The sequence below is a fragment of the Eurytemora carolleeae genome, unplaced genomic scaffold, assembly GCF_000591075.1.
Source record: "Eurytemora carolleeae unplaced genomic scaffold, Eaff_2.0 scaffold16, whole genome shotgun sequence".
Lineage (NCBI taxonomy): Eukaryota > Metazoa > Arthropoda > Copepoda > Calanoida > Temoridae > Eurytemora > Eurytemora carolleeae.
In genome coordinates, this window is record NW_019396244.1 from 297,460 (window position 1) to 313,546 (window position 16,087).

The following is a 16,087-nucleotide window of genomic DNA, read 5'->3' on the forward strand; positions in this document are numbered from 1 at the left end:
AACGATTTTAAGTTAAAAACAAATCAACTTTAAATAGTTTATTTAATGATTTGACATAGAAAGAAATAAGTTTATAGTTGCGGGGATTCATAAATTTAAGGAACTAGAGAGTATGAACTTCAACCGTCTCTGAAGTATCATCCTTTGTGGGGAACCCTGTATTATTATATTATATTATTGAAAGGCAATCTATTGGACTTGATGTCTTCTAGGGTTATTGCTTTAGCAGACTGTGTAGAGAGCTAGATTGAAAGACACGTCTTAGCTTTGGCTCAGAGATGAGAAAGTAATCCTGTATCGGGAGCTGATTTCATTACTATCTTCTGTAATCCTTTAAATTTAGGATGGGAAGAATCAGCGGCAAATCCCAGAATCACGCACTCGCTCGTGGTCAAAAACGCTCCGACATCGCGCAATCTTGACAACGCAAACCTGCCAATAAAAAATAAATTAGATAAGAAAGATATTTCTCCAACGCAACTAATGGATAAATAATGTTTTCATTTTTTTGAAAAAACATTCCCGAAAACACTCCCTTAATAACATTATTTATATTGTATAAGCTTGCTGTAATAAATTTGCTAAAATATGGTATATATGTTCGGTATTCAGCTCATATTCAGCATTTAATGTAAAATCATTTTCATAAATTGAATATTTTGCATTTTGTCTAAAATAATAATTTTCAGCTTGATCACTTTGTTTACGGGGGAGGGGGGGGGGGGAGAAATTTGGCAGAGTGGGATTCCTTGTAGTGAGCAATGGCCCCGTAAAATTCAAAAACAGAGAGAGGGGGATTGAATTTTGTAGAAAAATAATATCTGTGGGATGCCTGCGTAGAGACTGGCAGCTTGTGGGGTCTTAAATGTAAGACATGTGGCCGCAGTGCTCGGCCCAGATAAGTGTCTTAACCTAACCTAACCCTAAATAAATACTAATTTAATTATTTTACTGGATCTACAAAATTCAGTCCCCCTCTCTCTGTTTTGGAATTTTACGGGACATTGCACACAAAAGGAATCCCACTCTAACAAGAAATTTTAGGCCTTTCCTATAGCTGTGACCTAGTATTAGTTACCAAAAAAAAAATATTTCCAGACTCATAAAACCGGGTTTAATCTGGAATAGGAAGACGGCTTTAACACTCAATTTATGATTTTAAATAGTCTAGTGAACATGAGACACAGCAATAGTTCAGTCAAACAAACTCATTAAATTATTATTTTAATGTCGTCCTCCAATTCCAGTTTTCTGGTTCTCACTGTTTTTTAAAATGTCACCTTCTGTCAGTTTCTGTCCTGGAACTTGCACAGTCGACAGGAATATGAACCTAAACAATTCAATTAACAAACAAGATCACATATAGGCTATCAACAAAAAAAGAATATTTGAAAATATATGCTTTTAATGTTAAAAGAAAAGTTGATATAAAATCTGCATATAAAGAAACAATATAAAATCAAAATATATGATTTTAAGTATGAACTATGAAGTTTTTTCAATAATAACAATGTTTTAGTTACTTAAAGAAATACATTCATGTCCGCCTCTTGCTCTAATAACAATTTGTCAACCTTGAAGTGATTATACTGCCCATTCTTTAAGCTGCTCCGTCGGCGACGACGGCGCGTTGATGTCGCTTATTAAGGAAACTGTGCTTTTTGAGCTAAGTGTTTTCTTGATCTAAGGTTTTTTTTGACCTAAAATTGTATTAGATCTTCAAAGATAGGTTAGGTTGAACTGGCTCGAAGGAGATCGATCGGGATAAGACGTAGCTATAATTGAGATTTTAAACTAATCGATATTTTCTAACTACTCGATAAATATTTATGTCGGATTCCCTCTAGTACGGTTTCCCATAGGTCAGTTTCCATAGCATCGCCTAGCAGCTTCTTACCTCGAACCCTGCCTCTAGAAGGTCCAGGGTTGTATGGTGAATACAGGCGTGGGTTTCAATCCCACACAGTACAATAGATTTAGTTTCCGGCTGTACTTCTCTCAGTGCGGCCATGAGATCCGGCACGCACATCGTAAAACAGGTTTTGGGGTAGGGGGTGATACCGAACTTTGCTAGTTCTATTTCTGGTACAGTTGGGCCTAAACCCTGAACACAATATCATGTTTATTATATCAACAGATATTTTGGTATGTAGGTATGTATGGTTGGCAGGTAGGTATGTAGATAGGTAGAGAGTAGGTAGGTAGGTAAGTAGGTAGGTAGGTAGGTAAGTAGGTAGGTAGGTAGGTAGGTAGGTAGGTAGGTAGGTAGGTAGTAGGTAGATAGGTAGGTAGGTAGGTAGGTAGGTAGGTAGGTAGGTAGGTAGGTAGGTAGGTAGGTAGGTAGGTAGGTAGGTAGGTCAGTAAGGTTATGCCAAGGTACATAGGTGAGTAGTTAGGTAAGTAGCTAGGGTAGGGTGGTACACTTGAGTAGGTAAGTAGCTAGGGTAGGGTGGTACACTTGAGTAGGTAGGTAGTTAGGAAGGTGACAGATCCGTATAGGTAATGGGCAAGGTAGATAGGTAGGTAGGTAGGTAGGTAATGGATAATAAAAAAGTAAAAACTTTATAGGTAAGTAAATAGGAGCTAGGTAGGTAGTTGGTAAACATATAGGTAGATAGTTATTAAGGACGAAAAGTATCTTGTACGGCGCTGTTATACCTTAGGATACTGCTCGGTAGCAAATACAGGGATATCCATTATTCTAGCTGCGTTCAACACTCGGTTACTGTTCTGTACGATCTGATCGAAGTGGGAGATCATTGGTCGGAACTTATCCTGAGATTAACAGATTCTATGAGATCAAAAGATTGCTCTGACATTTAAAAAGATAACCGACTGGCATATGGCAGGAAGAAAAGAAATAAAAATACGTTTTATTCTGAAATTAGGGACCAAAAGTTGTGCCGATTTAGGCAGCTGGCAGGGGTGTATTTTTTCCTGACATTTTTTTCCCCTAGCAGTAGTTTATGTTTGGGAGGAGTTTTATTTGCTGATTGGGGAAAATAAATGATATTTAACTTTTACGGGAACATAACAAAATTCTTAGATAAAAAGTATTTAAAGGATGGCCTTAATATGTCCTAAAAACAACAGTTTTTAAAATATATAATGAAACAAAGTGCTAAAACCAGAAAACCTGCATATCACACAGGAACACTGCGCTTGTTTTAGGATTAATCCTACCCAAAGAACGAACTGCATGAGCCATCTTTCTCTGAAAAAAACATCGTTCTGAAGCTATCAAAGAAAAGTTCAGCAATTTCCAATACAATTTTTTTTTAACGAGCTAGGATAAAACACCATATCTCTGTATACACAACTGAAGTCTGATAAAAATAGAATATTTTAAAGATAAAACTTGATCTTAGACAAACCCGCTAGACAGGAAAGTGTTCACTTTGAACTTTGATAAATGAAATACAGAACTCCTTACATTAGGTTAAAAACATTAAACGTCTGATCTGAAAATATATTTATATTTTTTTTATTTGGGGGGGGGGGGATGGCAACAAATAATTAAAATTATTTCGTTATTTTTTTATCACTGATTTTATTTTGAGGGAAAATTGAACAAAAATCGATTTCTTATTAAATGTTTTATGGACCTCTTTGAAAAATAACAGCCTTAATCTATTTATCTATTAATCCTAGCCTAACCTGAAGGGGGTTGTCCTTTTTCAGAAAGAGGACGGGTCTAAATAAAAAAATTAAGAAAAATGTAAACGCAATCTTTATCTTTTGTTACTATTGAATTTAAACTTTAGAAATATATGTAAATACAAATTAGGTAAAATATATCAATAAGATTATAAATGCATCAAAATAAAAGTTGCCCATTGAATTTTTAATTTACATACTTCTCGGAAAGGTACTGAAATTAAGTCCACAATCAACATATTTATCTCTGGCTTCCAAGTATAATTTCTTCATAATATAGTACATATTAATCATATTAAAATTTGCCTTGTACTTAAAATGTATTATGTAACCATAGGACAATGAACCTATCTTTAAAATCATACTTTTGCTGGTCAATATAATTAGACGCAACTTCGCAAGGTATAATTGGTTATTCAATTGGATAGATTATACATTCCAAAGAATGTATAGAAAATTTCTTCTGGATACATTTTTTGTAACACATGAAGACAGTTAAAGAACTAGTTTAAAGTCGAGAACAAAAATTTCTTAGCACTCAACAAATAATACTTCAAAATAATAACAAACGCTTCATTTTTTAATTTTTATTGCCGTTTTTCGTATACTTATTTAGAATCTTTGAAAATAAAAAGTTTACTTAGTCCCTGCTGAAAAGTTTATGTACAATTTACACCGTCAAGTCAGTACATGCACTGTACAATGTTTACTACTCATGTACTCTGAACTATGTACAAACAAATTATTAGTTTTAATACAATGAGCACAATTGGTCTAATTTTCGTTTATTTCCGCATATATATATAATTACACAAAACAATAATTATGAATCACAAATAAAGAAGTGTATCAGCAGTGTACGACATGAGACAAAATAAGTCATTATGTTAATTTATCATTTAGTGTGAGAACGTCAAAGCAATCAGACAGGAAGAAACATCAAAATTTTCAAACAGAGAAAATAATAATTAGTTAGCTGATCAAATCAAAACAATATTTAATATCACCACTTTTTAGGTGTTAGTAGTTTACAGTCTTTCTTGAAAATTATTCTATTTTCTACAAATTCTCCGGTATTTAAATGGGATATAGAGCTTGGAGGAACCTTTATTTTGTACAAAAAAAAAACAGGAAAAGAATTTGTCAATAAACTGATCTAAAAAAACTAAAATGTATAAAATAAATCAACAATTAAATGAAGGTTAATAATAAGAGATTATATAAAAAACTCTCTCTAAAGCTGCAAATATATCTAGACAAAAAAAAGCAAATAAACTTAGGAAAACGGGTTTAAATAATTTTCATTAAAAAAAACAAATGGAAAAACTTTATAAATTGTAAAATTTAAAGAAGAAGTTAAAAAATTGAAGAAAATCTGTCCTTCAAAAAGGCGCAATTAAAATCTAGAAAGTTAAGGAGAAAGCTGTAAGGAGAAATTTATAATTACTAGCTTTTCACTGGCAATGTGCATAAAAGGCTGGATTTAAACAGAATTTTTGTTATGGAAAATTGGATGTTTTATCGGCAAGGGGCCAAAAATTAAGAATTTTGTGTCGAAATGATGGGCAGTGCTTGGTTAGCTTCAGGAGGATATATAAAAAGTGTCAAAATGAAGGATAAAAGAGGGGATGGGTCATAAAGAGTCCCAAGGGAGGGGAGGGGAGAGCCTGGCTCTAGAAGGTTCCCTTGATTACGAGTTGGAGGATCCGGTATATTTAAATAGAGGTGGAGGATCCGGTATATTGAAATAGAGGCGGAGGATCCGGTATATTGAAAAAGAGGTGGAGGATCCGGTTTATTGAAATAGAGGTGGAGGATCCGGTATATTGAAATAATCCAGTAAATATAAAATTTCTACTCAGTGAATAAGTTCTGTATCCGCAAAAGCGCAAGCTCCGAGCTCCTAAATAAACAAAATTAAATCTTATTCAAAGCTGTTTAGTATGCAGTTTGTAAAAATCGTACATTTTGTTTAACTAAAGAACTTCTCACCAATATCAAAGTTTTATTCTCTTTAAAGAGGAGTTTATAGGAAAAAATTTATTAATCAATGAAATCAAGCCAAAGCAAACAGTCAAATTATTTACAGGAGTTTATATTCTGAAGAATTATCAGTATCTGGGGGGAAAAAAGGAAAATTTGACATTAAATTTTTCATTTATTGTTCATACTTTTCACCCAAAATATTATCTATTTTCCCCAAAAAATCCGTTGTTTGTCCCAATTCAGTGAATAAAACCCGGGGTAAAAAATGATTCTCAAAAAAGGGGTGGGAATGATTATTCTAGAAAATGTACACCCCTGGACATCTATGAAGCAAAAACTTTCAGGTAGTTGAACATGTGCGCCATGCGGGAATTAACACTGCTTGCCTTGTTTGCCATCAGCTTTAAGAGATGTCTTGAGTGTGCTACAGATATCTCCAGAGGAGGTCTACCGGGCAGATTCTTAGATTCTTAACAAAAATATTTTTTAAAGGGACTGTAGGCGTAATTTCTTGCGAGTCTCTTTTTATAGATTTACCTTCGGTACTCCATTTTAATCTATTTAAAATCTGAAAATTAATCTTTAATCTGCATTTATGCAGAAGGGAAAAAGGAAATTTCTAAAGAAAAAAGGACTTCTTTTTCTAAGAAAATGTTATAGTGTACCGTTGCAAATAAGACATGCCACGCAATTGAAATTATTTCATCAGTTTTATGTTTTTAAAATTGGAAAAAGAATCAGAGAAATCTAAGAAATAAACTCGTAAAAGAGCATTTATTAAACAATGATCGGATACTAACGATGATGAGGATATTTAAGCTGAAAACTTAAGTTATTCGAAGATAGTTATTGAAGAAAAATACTTAAATAAAATAAAAAATGATCTACATAAATATTTCATAAATAAATAAATACATAAATAAAAGATCAACCATCTTTGCGTGGAAATCCAGGCTGAGACCCAATCGAAAATAACCTCCAAAAACGGAAATTAATATAACAGTTGATTATAATGGATATATTGGATTCTACTCTACACGAACTATTCAATTATTACACAAAATTGCCCTTTAATCCTTTCTATGAACAGGAAAGATCGTGATATCCTTATCTTCTTATTTCAAAATTTGCTATTTTCTTTAAAAATTAAGGGCTCCGTTGTGAATCCGACATGCCAATTCATAAATGGAAGGTTTCTTAAAATTACATCTGCTACCCCTTTAACTGACCTAAAATGGCTGAATTGAGAGCATGACAAACCGGTTCTCTGCCGGACACACTGAGCTGGGCGGAGACAGGACTATCCCAAGGATCAGAATATGCTAGAAGAGAGAATGCTTCGTGTAGTAGCACCATGTTATCCGGTTCAATCTAGTTATTATAAACATTTTAAAAATTACACTCTTCTATATAATAAAACAATGCATTCATATATTTATGTTGCGTATTTATTGTTGGTGGACACTCATGGGTGGCCGAGGGGTGTTTTAGGCTAAAAAAATTGATTTTTTTTCAACATTTTTTTTTCCGAGCAACGCAGGGTCCTTCACCTAGTCTTCTACATAATAAAACAAGACATTCATATATGTTGCGTATAGCGGGCCAAACGGCTAAACCAATTGGGCTGATATTTTTTTGTGGGCATTCATGGGTAGCCTGGGGTGTTTTAGGCTAAAAAAAAAGTAATGATCGTGAAAGATCCCAAAAGTGGAATCCACAAACCGCCGTACATAAAAAATGTTCAACCAGAGATGAGATTCTAAAAGCTTAATCCCAAGTGAAACCCAGACTTGGATTCAGATAGAACCCAAGTCAGGATTGGCTCTGATTTGACCAATTCAGGACTGCTTAGAAAGCTTTCTCTCTGTAGCAGACAGATTGCCGACAGATCCACTATGACAAGGAGATGTTTATTCCGAAAATTCGAACTTTATGTAGATACATTATTTTTTTAATATGATTATTTCATACCTTTGATCAAATTTGACACTATAAATAATTTCCGAGATTTTAAATGTACAAATATAAAAGTTTTTTCGAAATTACGATCATCAGCTGCTGAAGACTCGAGTCTTAAAGAGAGAAAAACACAAGGTGGTTGTTTTTTACTAAACTCAAGGCCATCCAAAACCCCGGTCTTGACTTGAGTTTCAGACGCACAGACCGGGTTTTACTCGGGTTTAAGCTTTTAAAATCTCATCTCAGTTACTAAATTTAAATCATTTTTATTCAACATAATACTGCGTAAACTTTAAGTGGGGGGAATTTGACACTTTCGAACGAAATTTTTAATAATACCTTTCCTTGGAAAATACAATATTCCGTCCCGGCAGTTGCAAAATGAATTCTAGTCTTAGATATTTCCTTTTTTTTTCAAAAGAATTTTTTCTTCTTGCATACGAGTCTTTATCAATCAACATTTTTTTACAGCAGACGGAATTTAATAAAGCTAAAAAGAATTCAGAATATTTCATACCGATTTGACGTCAGATGAAGGGGGGGGGGGGGGCAGGGGTCCATATAATTTCATTACTGATAAAATACACTTTTTGTGCACGTGTACTACACTTTAGAAATGTGTACTTCATTTGGGGTGTTAAAAGATGTAAATTTATCAGTTATCGAAATAAACACTCCCTTGCAGTACACATTCTGCAGAATGGATTTTTTTCTGTACCTTCACATGATTTTTTCAATTATTTACAACAACAACATGGTTAATTTCTGCCCCTAATATCAATCAATCAACATTTGTGATTGTTTTGTATGGAATTTGATGAACCACTGGGGAGGGGGCGTGGTACCTGTTGAGCTAGTTCCTGCAAACTTCTACCAAACTTAATGATAGACTCCAGTTTCCCCGGGTTGGAAAGAAGAGATCCAGGTTTAGAATCCTCCTCCTCCTCCTCTTCCTTGATTTTAACATCTACATCCATAGAATCCATACCTTCACCATTCTCACAGTTTCCATTACTACAATAAACATTTAGAGAAATCATGTATGTATAAAAATAAAGTAAATTTAAAACAGAACAGTTCGATGCGAATTTCATGAATCCTAGTGTAGTGTAGTTATCCGAGCTGACCGGACGTGTCTTTGTGAGCTCCCGGATTAAACTGACCGACAACCCAACACCGGGTTAACTTATTCANTTATTTTAGCAATAAACGTTATCTTATCTTATCTTATCTTATATACATTTTTTTCCTCGCAAAAACTTCTTTTTAAAATTTAATTGCCAAAAGAATATTTAGTTTGTGTTACAGAATAATACTCCACCGACCATTTTTTTTCTAAATCAATTAGATAAGATAAGATATAGTTTATTCATTATTGCTAAAAATACAAATACAAGTTATAATGTTGCAGGCAAAATCTGCAACTATTTTTCTATTATTTACTATATGTATTCAAAAATACTGTATGATCCAAAAATAAATTTGTTGCGAATTTGGATTTTGCTTGTGTACAATAACCCTGTGTTTACGCTTTTAGATTTAAATATACAAAAAAATATTATTTTTAATTGAGCGGGATCTTTCGGGAAATAAACACCAGAATTATATTTCAAATTAAATTGTAATTCTCACCCAAGGTTGTATAATAAGGTTGCTTACTCTCACTCTCCATGCACTCCAATGTTGGGAAAATGTCGTCTTATAAGATAGATAGAAGACGACATTTTCCCTACATATTGGCGTGCATGGAGAGTAAGCAATCTTATTACAACCATGATCTCACCTGACACTAATATTATTGCCGTTTATCTGTGAGGAGTTATCACAGGGTTCAGTTTTCACATCCATCCCAGCTCCGCTCTCCCCTTGGCTCACAGTATCATATTCCAGGCTATCAGCTCCAGAGATGATTTCAATAAATTGTCGAATCTGAATATAAATAAAATAGAATTGAGATCTAACCTATTTCACCACCCCCAAGACCAACTGGAATATGTAAGGATATAAAATAAAATGGTCTAGAACCCCCCCCCCCACACGTTTTAAAGTAAACTTCCTCCGCTCGGTTTAAGACGGAGTATCAAAAAGGTTCCATATTAACTTTACTCCCCACCCGCGGCTAGAATTGATCTCTCTCTGTCTTATTATTCATAGCGGCATGGTGGGAATGATCTGAAAAGGCGATATGCGGTACTAGTGCTACCTTTAATCTGAAAAGGAGATCCTGGTTGTTCCGAAGCAGTCCGGGGTAGAGCTGCTGAGTAGTTGAGATAGCTTCTCCGATCCGTCCGTCCAGGACGAGTTTCTGAATATGCTGACGGTTTCGCATACTCGCCAGCTCCTCAGAGATCTCCTGACCGGTTGACCGGGCAAACAGCTCAGCAGTCTACACAAGGGATTTAAGGAACTGCAGGGGTATATATTTTCTTGAAAAATAAATTCCCTGCTTCCCAACCTTTAAAAAACCGACATTTCCCCATCTCCTTCTTACAAAAATATTTTTTAAATGTATATTTTTCTCACAGACAGTTTAATTGTCGATATATGATATATCAATATTATACAATTTGTATAATATTGCAGTACATCTGTGTAAATTATTATGTCATATTGACAATTCATATTTTACATTTTATTGACAAAATAAACATTTTACATTTTGTTTTTCTCCATTATAGTTATCAAATAAATTCTTGTGAAATTCTTTTCTCTTGTAATATAATTTGTGAGAGATGGAAAGAATTACAAATTTTATTTTTTTCTCTATTTGTCATGTCTCATTTTTATACAAAAATCATATGGACTTGTTTTCTTTGCTTTCACTTTCAAACAATAACTTTCAAAACTGATCTACGAATTATGATCCCCCCCCAGGTAGAATTTCTGATCGGGTCATTGTGTACAGTGGCTGTACAACAAGAAGTCTAAAATTCCAGATGCCCCCTCTATTACTAATATCTCGATGGTAAAAGTAGATTTCAAGAAATGATCTTTTCGTAGAAGTTGATTTCTAGAAATGCTCTTTACTTAGAAGTTGATTTCTAGAAATACACTTTTCGTGGAAGTTGATTTCTAGAAATACTCTTAATGTATAAGTTGATTTCTAGAAATGCTCTTATTGTAGAACTTGATTTCTAGAAATACTCTTAGTGTATAAGTAGATTTCTAGAAATGCTCTTTGCGTAAAGTTGATTTCTAGAAATACTCTTAATGTATAAGTTGATTTCTAGAAATACTCTGTGTATCAATTTCCTGAGAAACAAACTGTTTGAGAAAGATGACAGGATACCTGTGAATATCCATGATGAACGAGGTAGGATGAAACCATCTTCTGTAGAACAGATTGTTGATCTCCGTGTTTCTTTGGCCAGCTGAGCTCCGAGATGAGGTTTCTAGTTTTCCGTCTGAGTTCTCTGAGTTCTCCTTCTATATCGAAGATGAAAGGTTCCTGTCCAAAGTTTGCATCAATAACTTCTCCCGGGGTCTGTAGACCAACTGTAGGAAATAGGTTCGGAGGCAAATCTGAACGAAAAAAAGGGTCAAGGATAAAACTTATTGAATTGGAGAGTTCGCTTAACTACCTACCGCCGGTTCAACTCCTGAATCACAGATTCAAATCCTCATTACAAGTCATTAAGCTCAACAAACTTTTACTGAAGAAAAGTATTAAAACTTCTAAAAGGCGTAATCTTCTTTGTTTCTAAAAATATATAACATAGTAATCTGTGCTAAGGAACCTGATCTGGATCAGCTGTTTTGGCACTTTACCCGACCAAGATAATAAAAAGAGACGCTAATTTATTTAACCCAAGAGGGCTCTCTTAATGGATGGATGATGATGATCTTAATCTGGAAAATTATCCTAATAAAATAAAACTTTTTAACGCTGATATTAATATACAAGATGGATAGAACATTAGGAAATGCAGTGCCTAGGTTCCGCAACATTTAAGCTTCCTGTGTCCAAATTTAATGAAATTAAGCCGCGTCTCAATCACCCAAAAACCGGTTTCAATTAAGCGCCGGCTTGAATCTTGAAAAACTGATTACAATTTTAAGTGGAACCAACCATATTTGAGCCACGGTTTAAATTTAAGCCGCGGCTCAAATTCTTTAAAATCGGTCTCTGGATCCACGGATCCGGATGAAAGGTGTAAAATACCAACCAAACCCTGTTAAGGGGTAAGTTTTACTCTCAAAACACAAATCTCAAATGTCGACTAATTAGCGATTAATAAAAACTTATAATCTCTCAATGGATCATTAAGTTCAAGCAAAAAAAGCGAGAAAAAAATTGTATTTGTTTAAAAATCAGTAAATCTTGTTCCGGATACATGATCTCGATCCGGAATTTTTTAGAGCGGATGTAGGATCCGGATCCGCATCATTTTTCATCGAAGGAGCTCAAATTTTGTGTGAAGTCTAACATGACCCTGGAGGTTGATTTTAGCTTGTCAAAACTTTCTATTAAAATATTCTCTTCACGTAATGTTGATAATTTATCGGTCTTTGCCTAAATATGTAGGAGAGTTTTCCCGTAAATAATGCTTAACTATAGATTAAATGTTGTTACTAGGGGCAGCTGGAATTTTAGTATTAGCAACATAAATGAAATAAGACACTCACTGAAATTTTCATAATCTTAAAACAAACAAATAAAAAACCTTTCTTGATACAGGAAACCATTTTCGAAGAGGGTAGGGAAAATTAATATCACAAGACACAATATAGAAAATAGATGCTCGCGGTGTGTAACTTATCCCATATTAATGTGTTCATGAGCACTTAACTAAATTTTAAACTCAATATCTCTAAAATTATATAGTCGCTGCTAAAGTTAAAAGTTTTGTAAAAAAATTTAAGTATTGTCTTTTTCTATAAACACATATTTTTAAGTTTTTGTTATTTTTTCAACAAATCCAACGGATCCGAGTTTCCTAATTGAATACGATGAAATTAATTTGTATAACATAATAATTTACAAGAATTTAAGAGCTGTCGATCAAAACTTCTTATGAATTACTCACAGTATATAGTGCAATTAATGAAAAGTTACTGAGCTCATTGTGCGCGCAATTTAGAAAAATAGTTATCATTGATGGACACCTTAATGTACACTACAGTGGACTGTATTGTACCATGTACATGAACTAAATGTTTACCTCTAAAGGCAACACCTAGATGGTGTCCATTCTTTGTATAGAAGCAGGAGCCATCCATCAGATTTATACCACATCCTTTATAAATTTGTACAATGAGTTAAAATTAATTATACTATTCATAGGCTGCTCGTAGAAACTATAATATTTACTTTATTACAAATCTTCTTAAATTCCCATTTCTGTAGAAAATATCTGTTTGTTAATTTAAAATGATTTAAGATACTACATCTGAATCTAGGACCATTACTACGTCCAATTTGCGAAATACATATATACATATTTGGTGTGTCTGTTAGTTTGTTTGTATCCATTCATATCCAATAAAGTCAAATCGATCAGGCCAAATTTAAAAAAAAATACAATAATACAACCCCAAAAGGAAAATTAATGGCCGGTCAGAAAAAAAATCAAAATGATTTTTTATTATTTTTCTCAAAATCAGCTTCAATGAATGCCAAAAAATGAACCTAGTTTGATTTGAAAAGGGAAAAAACGTTACTCCTGATTCACTATTCCCCAGCCCCTCAAAAAAAAAAAAATTTTATCCAAAAATTTACCAAACGAACAAGAACTTTTGTCCCAGGAAATTATGAATTAATAATTACAAATGGAAAAGTTAAAAGTTTACCAATAACATCCCCAGTAGTAAATGTAGGACCGTATGCCTGCCCTTGTCCAGAGCTACAGAAACTATGCCCGTCATCTCCATGGTATCCGTAGGATTGTTTATCCCATCCAGGCAGTCTTAAAACAAATATATCCGTAGGATTGTATATCCCAATCCAGGCAGTCTTAAAACAAATATATCCGTAGGATTGTATATCCCATCCAGGCAGTCTTAAAACAAATATATCCGTAGGATTGTTTATCCCACCCAGGCAGTCTTAAAACAAATATATCCGTAGGATTGTTTATCCATCCAGGCAGTCTTAAAACAAATATATACGTAGGATTGTATATCCCAATCCAGGCAGTCTTAAAACAAATATATCCGTGGGATTGTATATCCCATCCAGGCAGTCTTAAAACAAATATATCCGTAGGATTGTTTATCCCATCCAGGCAGTCTTAAAACAAGTATATCCGTAGGAATGTTTATCCCATCCAGGCAGTCTTAAAACAAATATATCCATAGGAATGTTTATCCCATCCAGGCAGTTTTAAAACAAGTATATCCGTAGGATTGTTTATCCCATCCAGGCAATCTTAAAACAAATATATCCGTAGGATTGTTTATCCCATCCAGGCAGTCTTAAAACAAATATATCCGTAGGATTGTATATCCCATCCAGGCAGTCTTAAAACAAATATATCCGTAGGATTGTATATCCCATCCAGGCAGTCTTAAAAACAAATATATCCGTAGGATTGTTTATTCCATCCAGGCAGTCTTAAAACAAATATATCCGTAGGATTGAATATCCCATCCAGGCAGTCTTGGAACAAATATATTTTTTTAATCTTGCTTTTGTACAGCCTTGAAAAGTTGTTAGGAATGAATTCGCTTTTTTACCAGCATTTCCGACCTAAAATTCCCCTTTCGCGGGATGTTTAAGTTACTAAACTGTCCCTTGGGACAATTTAGTGAAATAACATACCGCTATGCGAGCTTTTCGTGAAGGAATTTGCGCATTTAAATACCGAAAGACGATAAAATTGTGTACAAGTACTTTATATGGAAATTAAAATTTGTTCCTATCCATGGCCTCAATCAATTTTGATCTTTAAAAACAATTTCTTCGTTAGTTTTGATTTTTTTAAACAATTGTTTTACTACAACTAATATTTGATTAATTGATTGCTTGACTAGTTTAAATCTTTAATAGTTGATTGCTTGGCTGGTTTTGATCTTTTAATAGTTAATTGCTTGGCTAGTTTTGATTTTTGATTGTTGATTGATTGATTACTTGACTAAAATTGATCTTTTAAAAATTGATTACTTAACTAGTTTTGATCTTTTAAAAATTGATTACTTAACTAGTTTTGATATTTGATTGATTGATTACTTTACTATTGTTGGCCTTTGATTGAATACTGGACTAGTTTTGAACTGGAATTGATTGGTTACACAACTATACTTGTCAAGTTTTGATTTTTGATTGACTGATTATTTGACCAGTTTTGATTTGTAATTGATTGATTACTCGACTAGATTTGATCTTTGAATAATTAATTACTTGACTAGTATTGATGTTTGATTGTTAAACTACTTCACATTTCTTTGATTGATTGATTACTTTAATAGTTTATTTTTCTTCAAAAAATTGATCTTTCAATGATTGATTATTTGACTAATTTTGCTCTTCTGATCTTTGAATAATTGATTACTTGGATAGTTTTGATTTTTCATTGAATACTTCAAACAAATTTTCAACAACAATTGATCTTTGTTTTATGGATTACTTGACTAATATTGATCTTTTATTGATTGGTTGCTTGACAAGTTTTAATTTTTGGTTGATTACTTACTTCAATAGCTTTGACTGATTTTTTTAACTATATTAAATTTTTAATCATTCGATTTTTAGTCTGTAGGGCTATTGGTACCTGTTCATGTTTACATCGTGTGCGCAGAGGCCTACCCCCATATATCCGTCCCTTCCCTTGCTTACAATCTTAACCTCGAAGTAGTAGAGGCCACAGGAGGCCGGGATGGGGCAGGTGGCTCGTACACTGCTCGCGTCCTAGTATTAATATCAATATTAAACAGACAGCCGACGATATTTGAAGTGACTCTACATTAGTAGTTTGTCAACTGACAAATCCGAATCAGAACCCTTAAAGCTTTGTATGATAAGAATAAAATAGATATCAATGTTTTTAACAAAAAAGGAATTGCCAGAAATGAACACTTTTTAAGCTAGAAACACGACGATATATTCAACATTTTTGATCAATATTTAAAGTTTAAGGGTATCGTTGTAAATCGGGCCAAGTCCTCTTTAAAAGGAGTTTAAAATCATTGTTTTTACAAATTTATTTTTTTACATTTATTGTTTATTTTTATTGTTTACTTGCCTTGTGTGTTTTCCCATGTCCTTTGTAGTGAACTCTGAGGTTTGTTTGTGAGAGTCCAATATAATTGTATTTATCCTTCACAAAAAAAGTAAAAAATTATTGATTGATTTCGGAATAAAATAAAATAATATTACCACATACAAAAAAAAAACATTTGAAATAATAATCATGAGGAAAAGTTGAACATCTCAAGACGCAAAATTCAAAATGATACTCCACCCATCCCAACCTTCTCCCACCCAAAATCCCTTTTCCGCTCCCCAAACCCTTCTCCCCCCACAAAATCCCTTTCCCCCTTAAAAGGC

At 33.5% G+C, this 16,087-nt stretch overlaps 2 protein-coding genes across 2 annotated transcripts; both read right to left on the minus strand.

The window, feature by feature from the left end:
• Positions 1 to 23: 23 nt before the first annotated feature.
• On the minus strand, positions 24 to 3,241 carry LOC111699237 (isochorismatase domain-containing protein 2A). Its single transcript, XM_023469849.1, has 5 exons — positions 3,137 to 3,241; positions 2,659 to 2,775; positions 1,898 to 2,104; positions 1,281 to 1,330; positions 24 to 432 (listed from the first exon to the last, which is right to left on the minus strand). Exons 1-5 carry the CDS (start codon positions 3,206 to 3,208, stop codon positions 273 to 275), a joined length of 606 nt encoding a protein of 201 aa, XP_023325617.1. The 5' UTR covers positions 3,209 to 3,241; the 3' UTR covers positions 24 to 272.
• Positions 3,242 to 5,104: 1,863 nt separating this feature from the next.
• On the minus strand, positions 5,105 to 15,875 carry LOC111699228 (ran-binding protein 9; the record flags this gene model as incomplete). The annotated part of the gene is made up of 11 exons (XM_023469841.1): positions 5,105 to 5,560; positions 6,030 to 6,112; positions 6,873 to 7,014; positions 8,448 to 8,616; positions 9,386 to 9,531; positions 9,806 to 9,988; positions 10,892 to 11,124; positions 12,765 to 12,839; positions 13,393 to 13,508; positions 15,312 to 15,448; positions 15,783 to 15,875. Coding segments are annotated over 11 exons (1,422 nt in total), but the record flags the coding sequence as incomplete, so codon positions are not given.
• Between the last annotated feature and the right edge of the window lie 212 nt (positions 15,876 to 16,087).